This window comes from Procambarus clarkii, chromosome 78 (assembly GCF_040958095.1).
Source record: "Procambarus clarkii isolate CNS0578487 chromosome 78, FALCON_Pclarkii_2.0, whole genome shotgun sequence".
NCBI classification, from domain to species: domain Eukaryota; kingdom Metazoa; phylum Arthropoda; class Malacostraca; order Decapoda; family Cambaridae; genus Procambarus; species Procambarus clarkii.
In genome coordinates, this window is record NC_091227.1 from 13,061,807 (window position 1) to 13,078,471 (window position 16,665).

Here is a 16,665-nt window from a genome sequence, read left to right on the forward strand (position 1 = left end):
AATATGTACAGTATATGAATAAATTTGCAAGCTTGGTAATTTTTTGTTTCAGTCAATTTGTACATGAATATTTTCATCATTTTCTTCAAAACTGCTACAATTATAAACATTATAACAATTAATAGTAAATAAGAAAATTGCATTCATGTTATTTTTATTAGAAATTAAAAATAAAATGGCAAGACAATAATTATATATTTTCTATTTTGCTTCTAAAATGCAAAAAAAATTTACGTGTGAACAGTATGCCTGCTAATTTTATTTATAATGATATTCTATACATTGGGAACACTTAGGGCTAGGAATTTAGTAATTTGAATAATGTTTTCTAGCAAGAGAATGTATTGCATATATGGAAAGCACAGATCTTTTCCCAACTGGAAATGTTTACTTGTTTTTTATTGAAATTTAATTAGTGTACTGTACAATGTGTGTGCCTATCCAATTCTATTAACCTAATTGTGCTCGAGTTAGTTGAGCTTCATCTCTTAGGTCCCGCCTCTCAAAATGGTGCATAGGTTCCTCAGCTATTTCTCTCTTTCACTCCTACATTTGAAATTGTGTGGAATATGCCTCCCATCACCTCCATTTATTCACTACTGACACTAAAATTCTAATGCCTCGGGAGCTACATACTACAGGACTGGTCTGACATACATGATATAAAATATTCTAAACGAGTCCTTACATAAATTTCTAAAGACCGTTCTTATTTTGGCCAGCCTAGTATATGCTGCCAATATCCTGTTTATGTGGGCTTCAGGAGAAAGGCATGGTGTGATTTCAACCTCCAGAATTTTCTCTACTCAATTGTATGACTGTATACATACATATACTGTATATGGTACATATGTACTAGTAATGAACATGGTATAAATAATGGAAGACAATCTGACCTACGTGCATCCATTACCCCCCCAACACTAACAAGCATGCAGTTATTTAATTGATCCTTGTGTAGGAAGGTAATGAATGCAAGTAGGTCAGATCATCTTCCATTATGTAGTCCTGACAACTTATTATTCATACCTTATCAGTGGTACAGGTAGTATATACTGTACTATAAATATACATGCTTAGAAATAAGTGGGAGAAAAATTTAAAATGGGCTGCTGTACCCCCACATTTTTATCTTTGAAGTTAATGTGCATAGGAAATACAATAGGGTGGATATAAACAGGAGGGTGGATATAAATAGGAGGGTGGATTATTGAGTGGATATAAATAGGAGGGTGGATTATTGGGTGGATATAAATAGGAGGGTGGATTATTGAGTGGCTATAAAGAGGAGCTAGCTGGCTCATATGGGTCAATAGGCTTTCTGCAGTTACCTTCATTCTTATGTTCTAATAACATGATATGTTGCATCTTACCTGGAGCACATATACAGTTTCCATCAACTGGATCACAAAAGGCACCATTTCTACATTGACAGTTCTTTGCACACTTCTCTCCAAACTTGTAAAACGGACATGCTCTAGTGCAAGTTTCCCCGGCCCAACCTGCCTTGCATTCACAAATTCCAAACCAAGGGTGACATCTGAAACACAGTACAGTATATGATAACTTAAAGATATACACTAATGCCATGATCTTGTTTACATCATTCTACCCGTGATCTTCTCCCACACTTTCTCTTGTTCTTATCTACCTGACCCCACAAGTTTTCATTTGCCCTGATCTTAACTTAATCCAACTTAAATGAAAATCCAGTCCCAGCCTACGGACTGCACATGTGACAGTGAGGGAGCAAGTGGGGGAGGTCTAGAGTCATAGAACTCCAAGGTGGACATGATACTGCCACCTGCTGCATTGGTTTCAGATGGTCAACCATATTAATTCACAGTTGGCAAGAAACTATTTGTAGTCACCAGCAATGCCAAAGGACTTGGAAGACTAAGAGTTTAAATGAACTGCCCTCTGTTGGCTATTATAGATTGGCCTGAGTGCTTCCTAGCATCTCCTTAACACCTATAATAACCTTGCATTCCTATTTGAAATGTTGCCTGCATCACAAGTTGCAAGGCAGCACAATGAACTGTGCACTGCACGCAGCACAGTTTGTTAGCCTGGCAAAATGTGGTACCATTGTGTCCAAGGACACAGTAAGATTTTACCTTTACCTTAGACAGCAACCATATGTTATAATAATTGAGTAAAAGGGGAGTAAATAATATACATAACTGCAAGAGAATAAAATTGCAATTCATAATTTATGATAAATCACCATTTAGATGTACTGCAAATATGAACAAAAGAAATTCTTAATATGTTCCCAATAGCAATCAAATACTGTATACTCTGAAGGAGAGGAAAAAGAAAAAAAGAGCTTTGACTATTACGATATTTTTTCTTAGTTTATACAACACGTGATTATTTTAAATAATATGGAAGATGCAATGAGCTATTAATGGATAGTCAATAAATAAATATACTGTACTGTACTAGTATTTGAGTTTATTACTGGCAAGTGACATCAAGGCAGGAAAATTATGTAAAATAATACTTTTGGGATTAGCTTGTAGAAACAGTATTACAAAGGAAACATTTAAATAGAGAAATACTAGAAAATGTTCTAGCTTCAGCATCAATCACCACACCGTAATGAGGCACTACAAAGAGTTTATTTCTTACCTCTCTGTATTATCCTTTTCACAGGAACATATATGCGAGCAACCTGGGCCGTACTGATTAGCAGGACAAGCAGGAATAGAGCAATTGCTTCCAAGCCACCCATCCTTACAAAAGCAACGTCCGCTAATGTGTGAACACGTTGCTTCATTGCGACAGGTGCAACTTTCAGTGCAATTGACTCCGTAAGTACCAAGAGGACATTCTTCTTGACACTTTAGGAATTAAATAATGTACATAAATATAGATTATTCTTTTCAAACTTTCTGCTGGGGAAAAAAAAAATATAGTTGATACACAAAATAATGTCAAGAAATTTGTGTCAAATATTTTAGCACCTACAGTAACTCAATTACCTGAGAGTATCCATAGTGGCAGTTTAAAAAAAAACAATGACAATTATCGATGAGGCAAAACAAGAGAGCTTACCTTATTACCCACATATCCAGAAGGGCACCTACAGCGGCCAGTTATATGATCACATGTTGCAGAATTATAACAGTCACACAGTTCCGAGCAATTATGACCCCACGTACCCTGAGGACACGGGTTGGCGCACACATCTCCCTGAAATTGGAAAATCACAACAACACTGAGCATAAAGGCATTATATTCTTTACCACTTTTACCTTGCATCTTTTTAATTCATTGTATATACATATAGGGTGTTCCATAAGTCTAGAACCAAAGGTTATTAAGCGTGAATACTGATTGGATACCTTATCTGCATTTGTGTATTATAATAATGGACAGAGTGAATACAATTTGTAAGTAGAATAAAAGATAAAGCTGGTTTTATACATTTGTTCCATGGTTCAAAACTTATGGGGATACCCTGCAATACATTGTATATACTATATATCCTTCATAAACTGCAACTGACTTGAATGCTTGTATGAAAAATCAACATTATTACCCTATTCTTGAGATGGGACGAGTACCCCTGAGTGGAGTGTGTCAAGGCTGACATCCACATGTCGGCCTATGTCAAAATGTCTCGAGCAAATTTACTCGAACATATTTTGTGTACTAAGATTTTGTATGTATTTTATGCAACTTCAATAATATACTGATATAAAATAGCAACAGATTAATGATCAAAGTAGGTATCACTACTTACAGTCCAACCTGATGGACATCGACATTTTCCTGTAACTGGATCACAGTGGCCTCCATTCTGGCACTGGCACTTGTTGCTGCAAGCCGTGCCATGAGTTCCCTCAGGGCAAGATTTCTCACAGAGGGGACCAGTCCAGCCTGGTGGACACTGACAGGCTCCGGACACATGATCACATGTCCCGCTGTTCTGACATCGACACCGATCCTTGCAGTCCTATCATTGCAGTGTCAACATTATTGCATGCATGTATTTTCCCAAAAAAGAAAAATGTTAAATTATGTTATAAACACCTACTGGGTTAACTACATGAACTTTCATATTAAATTCTAATGAATTAATGCTATATCACATCTACAATTAAATATTATTTGGCACACATTTCAAAGTTCTTTTAAAATTGATATGCAAGTGAGAATAGGAAGCAATAGTTTTTTGTTTTTGTACAACACATTTTTAAAACTTTGAAGACTGACTACTTCATATGAGAATAAATCAGTTGAAAGTGTGAGAAATAGGAAGAGGATGTAGGCAAGAGGAAGGGAAATTAGTTGAGATTCTACCTTGTCAGATTGAAAAATTGGGCATAACAATTTCATAGGAAGGAAGGAGAATGATTTTAATCTTAATATTACATCTACTTCTACCTACTACTGCACTATTAGTGCTAGTACTATTATTATTTATATTGTTATTACTACTACCACCACAATGTACTACATAACCCTATGTACCACAACCATTTTCTCATGCTCAGACATGCCAGCTACAAAGTATAAAATTGGAATCCATTTTATAATGCTAAATTTCAGTAGCATCAGAACTAAATATGAGCAATGTAGTGATTAAGGTATCAGCCTTACTGGGAATGGTTTGTAAAGTGTGAATGCATTTGTAACGTATATGACAGTGTTATGAAGAAGTGGGGTGGTGCTGTGAATGATTGTTGAGGTTGCTGCCAGTGATAAGTACTGTACTAGCATTGGCTGTCCATAATTCTGGTCGCCTGCCTGGCAGTTGGGCACGGGTCATATACCACTGAAATTTCTCTAGCATCATTATGGTTTCCTATTGTTTGAGTCAGGAGGCTAATTTAGCTTATCAAGGTCCCCATAACCAATTACTGTCCCAGAATCCAATCCACAACAGTTGCCTATATTCTAGGTACTTATGTACTGCTTGGTGAACAGAAGCTTTTGGGAGTGCTTCATGCATGGGGCCACATACTTGAGTGTGATCTTATATATGCAGTAAGGAGCATTCTGAACTGGAAGACTCTGCTCAGAGTCATAAAGGCAGTCCTTATGATTACCAACATTACATATGCTGCCAACATTGTTCAGTTAATGTGTACCTCAATATGTGGCTTTGTGATTTTTCCTTTGGCTCCTATTGTTGCTTCTATCCCAGATGAAACATTGTGTTCAGCTGCCTTTCCTCAACACTCAACACCTTGCATTAGCTAGTTGTAGCTGAACTCTAGCAGCCACTTAACTACTAAACTATTCATGTAGTCTGTCCACAATTCATCCGACTAATTTGTGATGGTTCCAGGAATCCATGTACCCATGGCCCTTTCACCAACCAGGCCTCCTAGTTAACGGTCTAGTCAACCAGGCTGTTAAGACTGCGAGCAGTAGCAGACAGTGGCATCTAATTTAGGAATCGCAGCCTGGTTGATCAGGTATTCTTTGGAGGTGCTCATCAAGTTCTCTTTTGAACACCGAGACATTGGGAATGACAAAGTCAACAGGATTCCTCAACGGGAGGAATTTCATCCTCCCAGCGAGTATAATATTGCCAGAACAACCGTGGACAAGAGAAAACTAGATCATTTTCTCCAAGGAGTGCCGGACCAACCGGGTTGTGGTGGATATGTGGGACTGCAGGCCGCTCCAAGCAACAGCAACTCAAGTCAAGTTTGGCCTCGGGCCGGGCTTGGGGGAGTAGAAGAACTCCCAGAACCCCATCAAACAGGTATTAAGCAACCAGGGACTAATGGAATAGGAAGTAGTGGGGCTCAACTTCCTTCCACTCACATGATTCTTTCACTTAAGTTTTGGCGGGTTGCTATAAAGGTAATCCTTTATAGCAAGCTACCAAACGTACGTTACCAATGTAACGTACGTTTATGTTACATAGTTGGGTAGATTAGCTACACAGTGATTAGTGAGTTTCACATTTAGTAGTCCTGGATACAGCAGTGTCGTAGACGTTGAGACGGAGCTTGGAGCAGAGCAGAGCTGAGAGCCGAGTGTGGCCGGAGTCGCAGAGCTCTATGTGGGAGAGCATTGTAGCTGGATGCGGTCCTAGTCTGCTGCCTGTTCTGTGTCGAAGCTGTAGCGTCTTGGAGATGATTAGAACTGCCTACGCCGAATGCTACATTCTTCACTGGAAATTGTACTGATTTGCTATTCTCAAATTGCTTACTTATATACAGTGACTACACCTCACAATAAGATAGGAGGGTGGAAAAACCGTTACCTGTAAATAGGGATAAATAAAGGCTATAAAGGTAATCCTTTATACATGAAAGCATCTGTTTTCCCCATTTACTGGATTTGTCTCCTGTACTGCAGTGTCCAACATATGAATATGTAGTTCATTCACCTTCCTTAACATAATTCTGTTAAGAGTTGCATGGCAAGATTTATGTTTGCTGAATCAATGCTGGTGTTTCATTATATAGGCCTTCTTTCCTGACAGTCTCTTACATGAAGTTACACAGCATGCTTGCAGAGAGCGAGTCTTGTGCCTCCCTTACTAATAAATGTAATTAAAAAGTTCAATACTGTCTGGTTGCTGCCTGCCCATTGCATGTAAAAATATAAATGGATTTTTTTAAATAGTAAGGGATAGGGACAGAAAACATTGACGGACATGCTTAGTGAGTATGATACAAATGAGAGAGTTATCAAGCAATGCTGAAAATATATTAACTCACCACACCATAATATCCTCCTTGACACTTTTCTTCACAATAAGGACCAATCCATCCTGCATGGCATGAACAGTTGCCATACAATGGATCACATTTTCCTTCATGTAGACATGGGCAGTCATGAACACATCCCATGCCCCATTTTCCCTCAGGACAAGCTGCAAGAATTAAGAGGTTCTTAAAGCATAAATAGAACATTTAAGAAAGTTTCAGAAAATGCTAATTTACTTAAATTTATGAACTAAGAAACAGTAACGTAACTCAAGTGATTGAATTTTGTTTTTTTAATTTAGTTTATAATTAAATATGAGCAGACAAATGCACTAAGTAAACCTGCATAATAAATATTACAGTATCAACAAACTAGTCTAAGCTTATTTACTTATGTATTCAGGGCACATCACTAGTACTGTATCGAGTATAAAGTTAATACTACTACTGAATTAGAAATTAAGAAACATGCAGAGCAAAGCATAAGGAGCACTGATGATAAATACAAAAAAACATAAGGCTACATAATACCAATGAAAACATATTATAAACATTACTGCACCTCGGTACTAGAACAATAAAAAAAAGGGCAAAATTGGTTTCGTCACTACAAACATCAATATGGCTGAAAACAGTTCAGCAAATGGACATCCAAGACACTGGCCTATCTACTGACAATGTTCGTTAATCCAGATCATATGGGGCCCCCCCACCCCTCTCTGAGTTAGCCGCACACCCAGATTATCAATAATTCTTACCGGAAAGGTCTAAAAATTTACATTCACAATTTTGACCACATATAGCATAATTCATATTTCCACACAAAATAAAAAAAAATTACATGATAAGGTTAGAATGGCAATGGTTTTGACTGCTAAGGCCTTTCTGATGAACATAAGTCTCCCAATTACATTCAGTAACTCTCCGAGTTAATTCAGAATTAAATAATTCAGAGCCAAAACCCTCGGTAACCTAGATTTCTGTCCGAGTTTGGCGAAATTTTACAGACAAAACTCGAACTTTATTTTGTCCTGATTATGCAAAGGTCCGGATCAATGGGGTCCAGATTAGCGAGCTCCAACAGTATATCTCTTGATATTGCTAGGTCACTTAACCTTTATGTGGTTCAGTTATTACAAGTCCTACATGACAAGTGCCCGTGACAAAAAATAACTAAAAAAACTAATGTAAACAGAATCTCATATGACAATTCAAGCACAGAGTGTTATGGCAGATAGCAATTAGAATCATAAAAAGGGTTAATAAATTAAAATATTTGCAGACACAAAAATTATCAAATGTAGCTATTAAAATCACTCAAAAATTAAATATTACATTTATAACATTGAGAATCCTCGCTAAAGAGCACATATTGGACATTGATGAAGAGTGGCCACTAGCTCATGCAATTTTACATGACAATGCAAATTCTGTACGTTACATATTTTTATTATGCATTCAAAATGTTCAGATTTTGAATGACGCATTTAAAAGCTTAAAATGTTAGGTTTTCCATTAGGTTTTTCAATAAACCTTCAAGACTAGTACATAATATCAGTATTATCAACTGCATATTTAAGCTAGCACAATGGTTGCAAAAATGCATCTGCAAATGTACAGTTCCACAGCAATGCAGATTCGTATTGCAACTAATGAATGTAAACATTTCATACGCATGATGAAAATTTACATACTGTACTGTACATCCTCTGCAAACTTAACTAGCCAGTTGATAAAGACATCACTTACCTATATCTAATAAACACAAATAAATGCTCTTGAAGACACTCGGTTCCAATGCTCACATATATATATAGCAGACGTCTTAATGATAACTTTAAGAAAGTGGATGTGGTCCATTTAAAACAAATAGCAGCAGCCATATATAAGAAATAATGAATTGTAAACAAAAGCAACACAGAAAATCATAGTTTGTGAAATTTCATCATGTTAAAATATATATATTGTACTACACATAGTTACCACTACAGAACTATATCTTCACTACTAAGACTGAATGAGCCACAGTTACGAAATGACTTACCCCTCATTTCTGTGGGCCGAGGAATAAATAGGAACAGGGTAAGTTAACAATAGAAAACTGTAAAACAATTACACAAACACAGTACATAACATTATAAAAAACAACAATATTTTGTTAATAAACAATGCACCATTTAAAAAAAATAATGTGCCAGGTGAAGTGAAATGGCCATTTCTGAGCTATGGTAGCTCCCCCTAGCTATGGTAGCTCCCCCTAAGTATGGTAGCTCCCCCTAAGTATGGTAGCTTCCCCTAGCTATGGAAGCTCCCCCTATGCTGTGAATAAAACCAGGCAAACAATATACTAGGCTCATGGTGATCTTGACCTCAGAGATATAATTAACCTTGCAAACTACTTTGCTTTCTTCAAAACAGGGTAAGGAAGTAATGGAGTGATGAACGAACTGCTCATCATGATATGCACAAACCCTTCAAACCACTTGACACACACTGCAAATGACTCTCGGTAACTCAATCATCAATACTGTAATTTGTATAAATCAATGAGTACAGGTATTTACAACCCTTCACTAAATACATGAAAAATGCCGGAAGATAATTGAAAAAGGCAGCCGCAGTGACATGGAGAGCAAGAGAAAGATTCTAAAACTGTTTGGGGATTTTGATCAGTGAAATACAGTACACTGGTTATGAAGGGCTCATGGTGGAAATGATAAATAGAAGCAAGGTTAATAGACTCGGCAGAGGAACCACTCCCTGGTTCATGTGGCAACCTATCAAGGAACATATTGGAGAAATAAGACCTGTAGTTTTTTTTAAACTGAGGAATATGAATTTCACTTAAAATATGAGATGCCACTGGGAGCTAATGACCACTGCACTGTCACAGTTTGATAAAGAATTTAAGGGAAAAGGGAAAACTTAGGAAAACTGACCATTCACATGGTCAATGAATCGGCCACGAAAAAGTACTCTGCAGGAAATCGTTGAATCGAGCTCATCACCAAAGAGAAAGAACTCTCATCAATGTTTATGAGTCATAATGCATTAATGCACCCAAAAAACAAGTCTCAAAACAAGATGGTGCTCAAAACTTATGGTGGACTCTAATTTTATTAGTGAAATAACTTGATAGCAAAGATCTGTTAGAAAACAAGACCTTTAAAAGTCTTGTTGTGAAGGCATCACTCAAGAAAAATCTAATCACTTCAGTAAGCCTCAAGAGGCCCCACTAAAGAGCCATTGGTGGCTGATGGTCCTAGCACATTGGCCCCAAGGAAGGTAACACACAAACAATGTAAGCATGACTAGAATGTCAGTGGCACACAATCAGATTAGCCCCACTCCACAAAACGGCGACTCTTCCTGTTCGAGGACAAATGGGCATTAGAGGAAAATGACACTTATCAAGCACCAGATGTAAGAGCTTCTGCAAGACTGCCATCTGATGGTGATCGTGTTGCCCAGAGTTGTCAGTAGGGAGTGTCGAGTGGTTTGAAGAGTGTCCAATTGTAAATCTGTTCTCTCTCTTATATTGAAAAAAGCAGGACAGCTTGAACGGCTACTTATTTCTATGGGGCTAAACACCACACAGAGCTTTGTATATTTTCTGTACTTTTATCTGGTCTGTTCCAGAGCATATAGCTAGGAAAGATACTGAAAGGACCTTCCTCAAAATTTAATCACAATGACATTGTTTACATAATGCAAACATTTATAAGTATTAACAGAATAATATTAAGAGGTTGTCACTAACATTAAATGAGTTTTCAATTGAATTCAGAACAGCAATGCACTAATTTCATTTCCCCGTTTGTCTCAAAGTGTACTGCAGTTAAAGGATGAGAGCTATGCTCGTGGTGTCCATCTTCTGTAATTTTCATCAAATGTCTTTGATAGTGATGGTTTTGGCCTCTACCACTTACTTCCTTAAACTGTTCCAATTTTTGGTAGGGATTTCCCCTCATGGCATGGTGATTTATGGCATCCACTGTTTTACCCTTGCCTCTGTTGAAGGGGCACAATTTTATTCCCTGCTCCTGAGGTACCAGGGCATATGCTTAGGGAAACTTAAAAGGCCTCAAAAAGGGACATTTCATAATGCTCAAAACACTACTTTTGTATTGAAGGATGTAATTTACAGTGAAAGGGCTAATGGCCCTGCAGACACAATATCTGCTTGCAAAGATACCCATGGCACAAGTGCCAAGAATGCCACATGACTGTCTTGATTCTATCCCATAGGACACAGATTACACTTTACAGCCAACTAAATTAAAGCTTAAATTCTTTATTTGATTTCCCTTTATGAATGATCATTAAAAACATTTATGGATAATTTATGAAATCGCAATTTAGTTAACAACAAAGTATTGCCAAACCAGGTATATAATATTACACAATTCAAGTAACCCAAGCTTGGTTAATCAAGACCCAACCACCACAAGCAAACCCTTTTGCTCAAAATTTCCCACAAGCATCCTGAACAGGCCTTGTCATGTCTCATAGAACAGCTATGGAGTGTCTTTTACATGGGGGACTACTTATTTAGGGCCAATAAGTGACTGCTTCATTACACATGAGAACACATTCCACTCTTCCAGGATGCTACATTTTTTTAGGAAATGTGATTATATTTCAGCATGACTTTCTGATACGAAAGAGACTTCCAAATACATTTTTATGTGGACACTATCTCAAGGCAAGTCCTGCCAACACCCCCACGCATACCTCAACACCCACCTTTTTCAGCCAAGACCCAAATGTAAAGACCAATGCTACCACCACCAAGAACCACAACCAGTGAATATTGTTTTTTTAGTATGCTAATATTATCAAATGGGACCAAGATATACAGTTCCACTATACTGTGCTGTACTACTGTACTGGGTACAGTATTGTACATTGGAGAAAATCAATTCATACAAATAATATGCAGCATGTAATTTTTCTGAGTAAGGCTCCCTCACTCACTAAATATTTGGCTGCTCCAACAAGTGTGTGTGTGTTTTATAAACTTGACATCCTATTTTTTTATAATACTGTACTAAAGAGTGCAACCTCCAAAACAAAGATTAACTCCTATTGTACTATAGAACCAGTGTAGAATAGAACCAGTGAAGAGCAGAGGTGCCATAGGCACAATCAGAGAACACTGTATAAACATCAGAAGTCCGCGGTTGTTCAACGTCCTCCCAGCAAGCATAAGAAATATTGCCGGAACAACCGTGGACATCTTCAAGAGGAAACTAGATTTATTCCTCCAAGGAGTGCCGGACCAACCGGGATGTGGTGGGTACGTGGGCCTGCGGGCCGCTCCAAGCAACAGCCTAGTGGACCAAACTCTCACAAGTCAAGCCTGGCCTCGGGCCGGGCTTGGGGAGTAGAAGAACTTCCAGAACCCCATCAACCAGGTATCAACTAGTACTAGATAAGAGTTAACACCTGATATTCAAAGCATTTCATCTCTTTATGCTATTTTCACAGTTTTTTCTAGTGGAAAGTGATAGAATATAACCTTGTAAATATTTAAACAAATAATATATAAATGACAATTTTGAAATATAATCATAATGGCAACAACGTTAACTATATTTTCTGATCCATACCATTCAGTTAGCCCCTACGGCAAGATCTTGCTCATCTCTGAACAGTACCTGTAGCACTGCCAGCCACTTAACATTCCACAACTGAGAGATGGGGAGCTTTTTAAAGTATCCAAATCAAGTCATGTACTGCTAGAGAAACTCAAGACTATTTAATGTAGCTCAGAATGTAGATAGAAAAATACTTTCCATAAACCTAAAGACTTGTTCAAACCACAAATAGGCAGCATACAGATCACCAATCTGATCTGTATCCCTGGCAATCTACCCAACTAGTAGCAGATGGCAGTGCCACGCCACGCCACACAACACCCACCCATCATCATCTACAGCCTAAGAAAAAGAGGGTGGACATCCAATCCCAACCGTGTTAATAACTGGAAAGGAGTCAACTGACACTGATACCAGTCGATTATAAATCCAAATTGTACCAACTGACCAAATGTCAGATCCCTGCTCAACAGACAATTTGATGGCATGGAGGCAAAACCAGCTAGTTATAAGTCAAAACTTAGGTACTTAGAACTAAAAGATGGTGAAACACTACCCAAGTAAGAATGGTAATGATTCTGAAGCAAAGTTTAATCCAAATTTAAAAGCTTGAAAGTTACAGCGGATATTTCCCACTATGAGCCTTAGCAAAGTTGGACCTGAGGGTGACCAGGAATGTGGCAGTATCTCTCAGATCTAGGAAAACAAGCCAAAATCGACTCGACATTCCATTCACCATTAATTGGACTCGACACTGTATGTCAAACCTTGGAATCGAGAGATCGAAGATGTTGGACAAGGAATGGGCATTTTGAAAAGAAAAGGTCGAGGATAAACCAACAAACCAAAGTCATTCTTTGGAACCTATTTGAGCCCTATGGTGTCTCAACAATTGAGACACCATCCACGTTCTCTTCCAAATCAAGGGGAACCGTTCCAGTAATAACTAAATTCTAAAATTTTGAGTATTGATTGTGGAGGTTGCAATATAGCCTAAACTAATCACACAGTGCTCAATAAATTAATCTGACAAATATGAATACTTATGATTATAAATAAATACAGTACTTGAACAGTAATACCTGAACCCTACCCAAGTTTCTTTTTATCAATATTGTGCTCTTTGGTGACTTTTTCCATTTAATTCAATATATTATACATTTAATTAATTAGTTAAAAACACAAGAAGCCACCTTTCTACATCTGTCCTTTGATAGTATTAGCAGCAGCTCACACTAAGCAGTAATTTAGCCCATGTACATTGGTGTCATCTAAGTTAGAGGTGGGTGTCAGGAAAACTTTTTTTGTTTTACTCACAATAATAACACTCAGGACCAGAGCATGGAATTAGACCATTGTGAACTGTGATGTGGTCATAATCAAACTCCCAGTCACCTACAATCCAAAGGCAATGAATAGCTTTAAATGTGCCAATGATCAGGAAGCAATTTAAGATGTATAAAAATTAGTATATAAATATTAATGAGTAACTTCAATTTACTGTAGAATCAATGGCCATCTTAGAAAAGAAAACTTAAAAATATATAAATATTTTAGATAAATGTTAAATGTAAGTGACTTCAAAATTACTGTATTAAAACATATGGAAAACACTTTGGCACTTACTTATGTTACAACTGGGCCCAGAGTATCCAGCTTCACACCGACATTCGTCAGGTTTGATGCAGACCCCATGTATGCAATCCTGTGAGCAGATGGGGATGCATCGGTCATCAGCTGGTATTCTGGTGAAGCCTGAACAGCACACATCCACTGTGCGAGTCTTCGTTTGGCTCTGCAAGCATTACTTCATTACTAATTTTCAAACTATTTCCTATATGCTAGTATTGTACCGTATAACACAAATTACATGGAATGCAAGTATAACAACAAATGTTTATCGTCGCATATATTTGTTATATGGTGGAATCTCGATGTGGTTAAATCTTTTATTAACGGATTCTCTTGGTAGTTGCCCTTCGTATAGCAAGTTGAAATTATAATTTCACTCTGTGAAATCAGCCCATAGTGTTGGGAGTGTTTTTACTGTGTGTGCCTGCAGAAACGAGCTAAAAGCTCTTGGACCCTGTGTTTCTAACCTATGTATTTTTCCCTCTACAGTATTATGTCTACTACTTATATTTATTTTATTATTTTATTTTTTATTTATTTATGTACAAAAAAGTACATTGGGTTTATGAGAGTACAGAGCTTTGAAGTTTTACATTCTTGTAAAGCCACAAGCACGCATAGCGTTTTGGGCAGATCCTTAATCTAACAAATAATTTTAAGAAGGTAATTTCTAGCAAAATTTAAAAAAACAAAAATTTACAGGTACATTGAAAGAAAGTATAAAAATACATTGTATAAGAAATTTGACAGGATTAGTGGGGACATTAAAGTAAATTTAAGTGCAATCCACAGGTACATTGTAGCAAAATTTGAGGATTATTGCAAGGTATAATGCAGTAAACTGCATTATACCTTGTGTTTAGTATAACCACCATGATATAAGATAACAGCAAGGACTATATCTTGGATTGTAGTAAAATTGAGCCATTTAGAGATGAATCTAAGCTAACGCTGTATGATATGGCAACCTATCTTATTACCAAGGATAAAATACCTGAAATCCTTGCGCTGTATCCATATTTCGCTCCCAGTAGATAAATGACATACAAGATTAAGAAACTCGGTATTGTGAAGACTAATAATAAACAGCAGCTCCTCTATGGCTGTAATATCTCCATTGCTCAAACAATTATGTATTAGCGATAAGACCTACCATTAATGTATGACGACTTACTGTAAATATATAGCTCTTGAAATAGAACATTCTCTGTAACTAGCTGACATGTAACTATAAGGTGTGAAGGATAGATGAAATTGTTTATGTAATAATCCAAGATGAGGTCTGATAAAGACCTTTTGTGCCCTCTGTAATGCTTTTGTGCTACTGCTCACAGGACGAGTATGGGGGTGCACAATAAACTAGCTGCCTCCGATGGCAACAATCAAAAATCAAAAGCAAGGATTACAATGGTAAAGTTGTATGGCTTGGGTACATATGGTACATATATTGGGAGATTGGGTAGCACTAGATATCTAGTGTTTGTTTCAAGCACTAGGTAGGAGACTATGAAGATAAAATTAGGTACTTTTTGGTTTTATTTTTTGAATAAGGCAAAAGTTTGACAGTTTTTCAATTCGATACGGAGCGAGTTCCATAGACCAGGTCCCTTTATTTGCAGTGTTTTTACACAGATTAAGTTTGACTCTGGGAATATCAAAGATATATTTATTTCTGGTGTGGTGATTATGTGTCCTATTACATCTATCCAGGAAGAGTTTCAGAACAGGGTTTGCACTTAAGAACGGGTTTTGTAAATGTAATTGGCACAAGAGAATGTGTGGAGTAAGTTTATGTTTAGCACGTTTAGGGATTTAAACAGGGGGGCTGAGTATTGTCAGAAAGCAGAGCTTGTTATTGTTCTGAAAGTAGATTTTTGCTGGGTGATGATGGGCTTGAGGTAGTTTGCAGAGGTTAAGCCCCATGCACAGATACCATATACTGTATAAGATAAGATATATATTAGTGAGAGGAGTATTAGCGAGTATTAGTATAGTGAGAGGAGAGGAGAGCAGAGTTTGGAACATAATATCTGATTTTAGAGTGTACAGTATACAAACCATTTTTGAGACTTTCTTGGTTATGGGTTGTAAGTGGGTGCTGAAGTTGAGTCTCTTGTCTAAGTATAGGCCAAGGAACTTTACATCATTTTTATTGTCTATCTGAAGCTGAATTGCATTTGTTGTTTTGCTTCCAAATAAGATGCACTGTAGTAGGTCTTTTCTATGTTTAGTGCAAGTTTGTTGGTTGATGTCCATTAGTGATTTTTTTTTTAGTTCATTGTTTACAACATTATTTAAAGTGTATGGGATGGAGACTTAAGTAGATGAGGGTAGTATCATCAGCAAATAATATAGGTGTAAGAATGTTAGAGACATGAAGCAGATCACTGATGTATACAAAAAAATAGGAGAGGGCCTAGGATGCTGCCTTGTGACACTTCTACGATTAATTGTAGTATTTATATTAATGGTATTAATATTTCTTTCTAACACACGTACACACACACACACACAGTCCCAGGAAGCAGACCACAGCAGCTGTAACTCCCAGGTACCCATTTACTGCTAGGTGAACAGGGTCATCAGAGTGATAGAAAAATCTGCCCATTTGTTTCTATCTTGACAGGGAATCAACTACGACCCTCGAGGGCTATCCACTCAGCCTCGAGGCCCCATAATCCACAGTCTCCGTGGTGTAGTGGTAAGACACTCGCCTGGCGTTCCGCGAGCGCTATGTCATGGGTTCGTATCCT

The 16,665-nt window shown here is 37.4% G+C and overlaps 1 protein-coding gene across 18 annotated transcripts in view; it reads right to left on the reverse strand.

Moving 5' to 3' along the window:
- Positions 1-16,665, reverse strand: part of LOC123746147 (protein draper) — a 691,165-nt gene that overhangs the window by 54,172 nt on the left and 620,328 nt on the right. For 14 of the 18 annotated variants that reach the window (XR_006771468.2, XM_045727449.2, XM_045727450.2 and 11 more), the window contains 7 exons: positions 13,907-14,075; positions 13,598-13,675; positions 6,693-6,847; positions 3,752-3,964; positions 3,061-3,198; positions 2,635-2,846; positions 1,374-1,540 (listed from right to left, as the gene is read on the reverse strand). Coding sequence is in view for 17 of the 18 variants with exons in the window: in XM_045727449.2 (XP_045583405.1) it covers positions 1,374-1,540; positions 2,635-2,846; positions 3,061-3,198; positions 3,752-3,964; positions 6,693-6,847; positions 13,598-13,675; positions 13,907-14,075 (1,132 nt within the window). In the remaining variant the exon portion in view is untranslated. The remainder of the gene's footprint in view (positions 1-1,373; positions 1,541-2,634; positions 2,847-3,060; positions 3,199-3,751; positions 3,965-6,692; positions 6,848-13,597; positions 13,676-13,906; positions 14,076-16,665) is intronic. The other 4 variants (XM_069314080.1, XM_045727453.2, XM_069314078.1 and 1 more) reach the window with 1 other exon arrangement.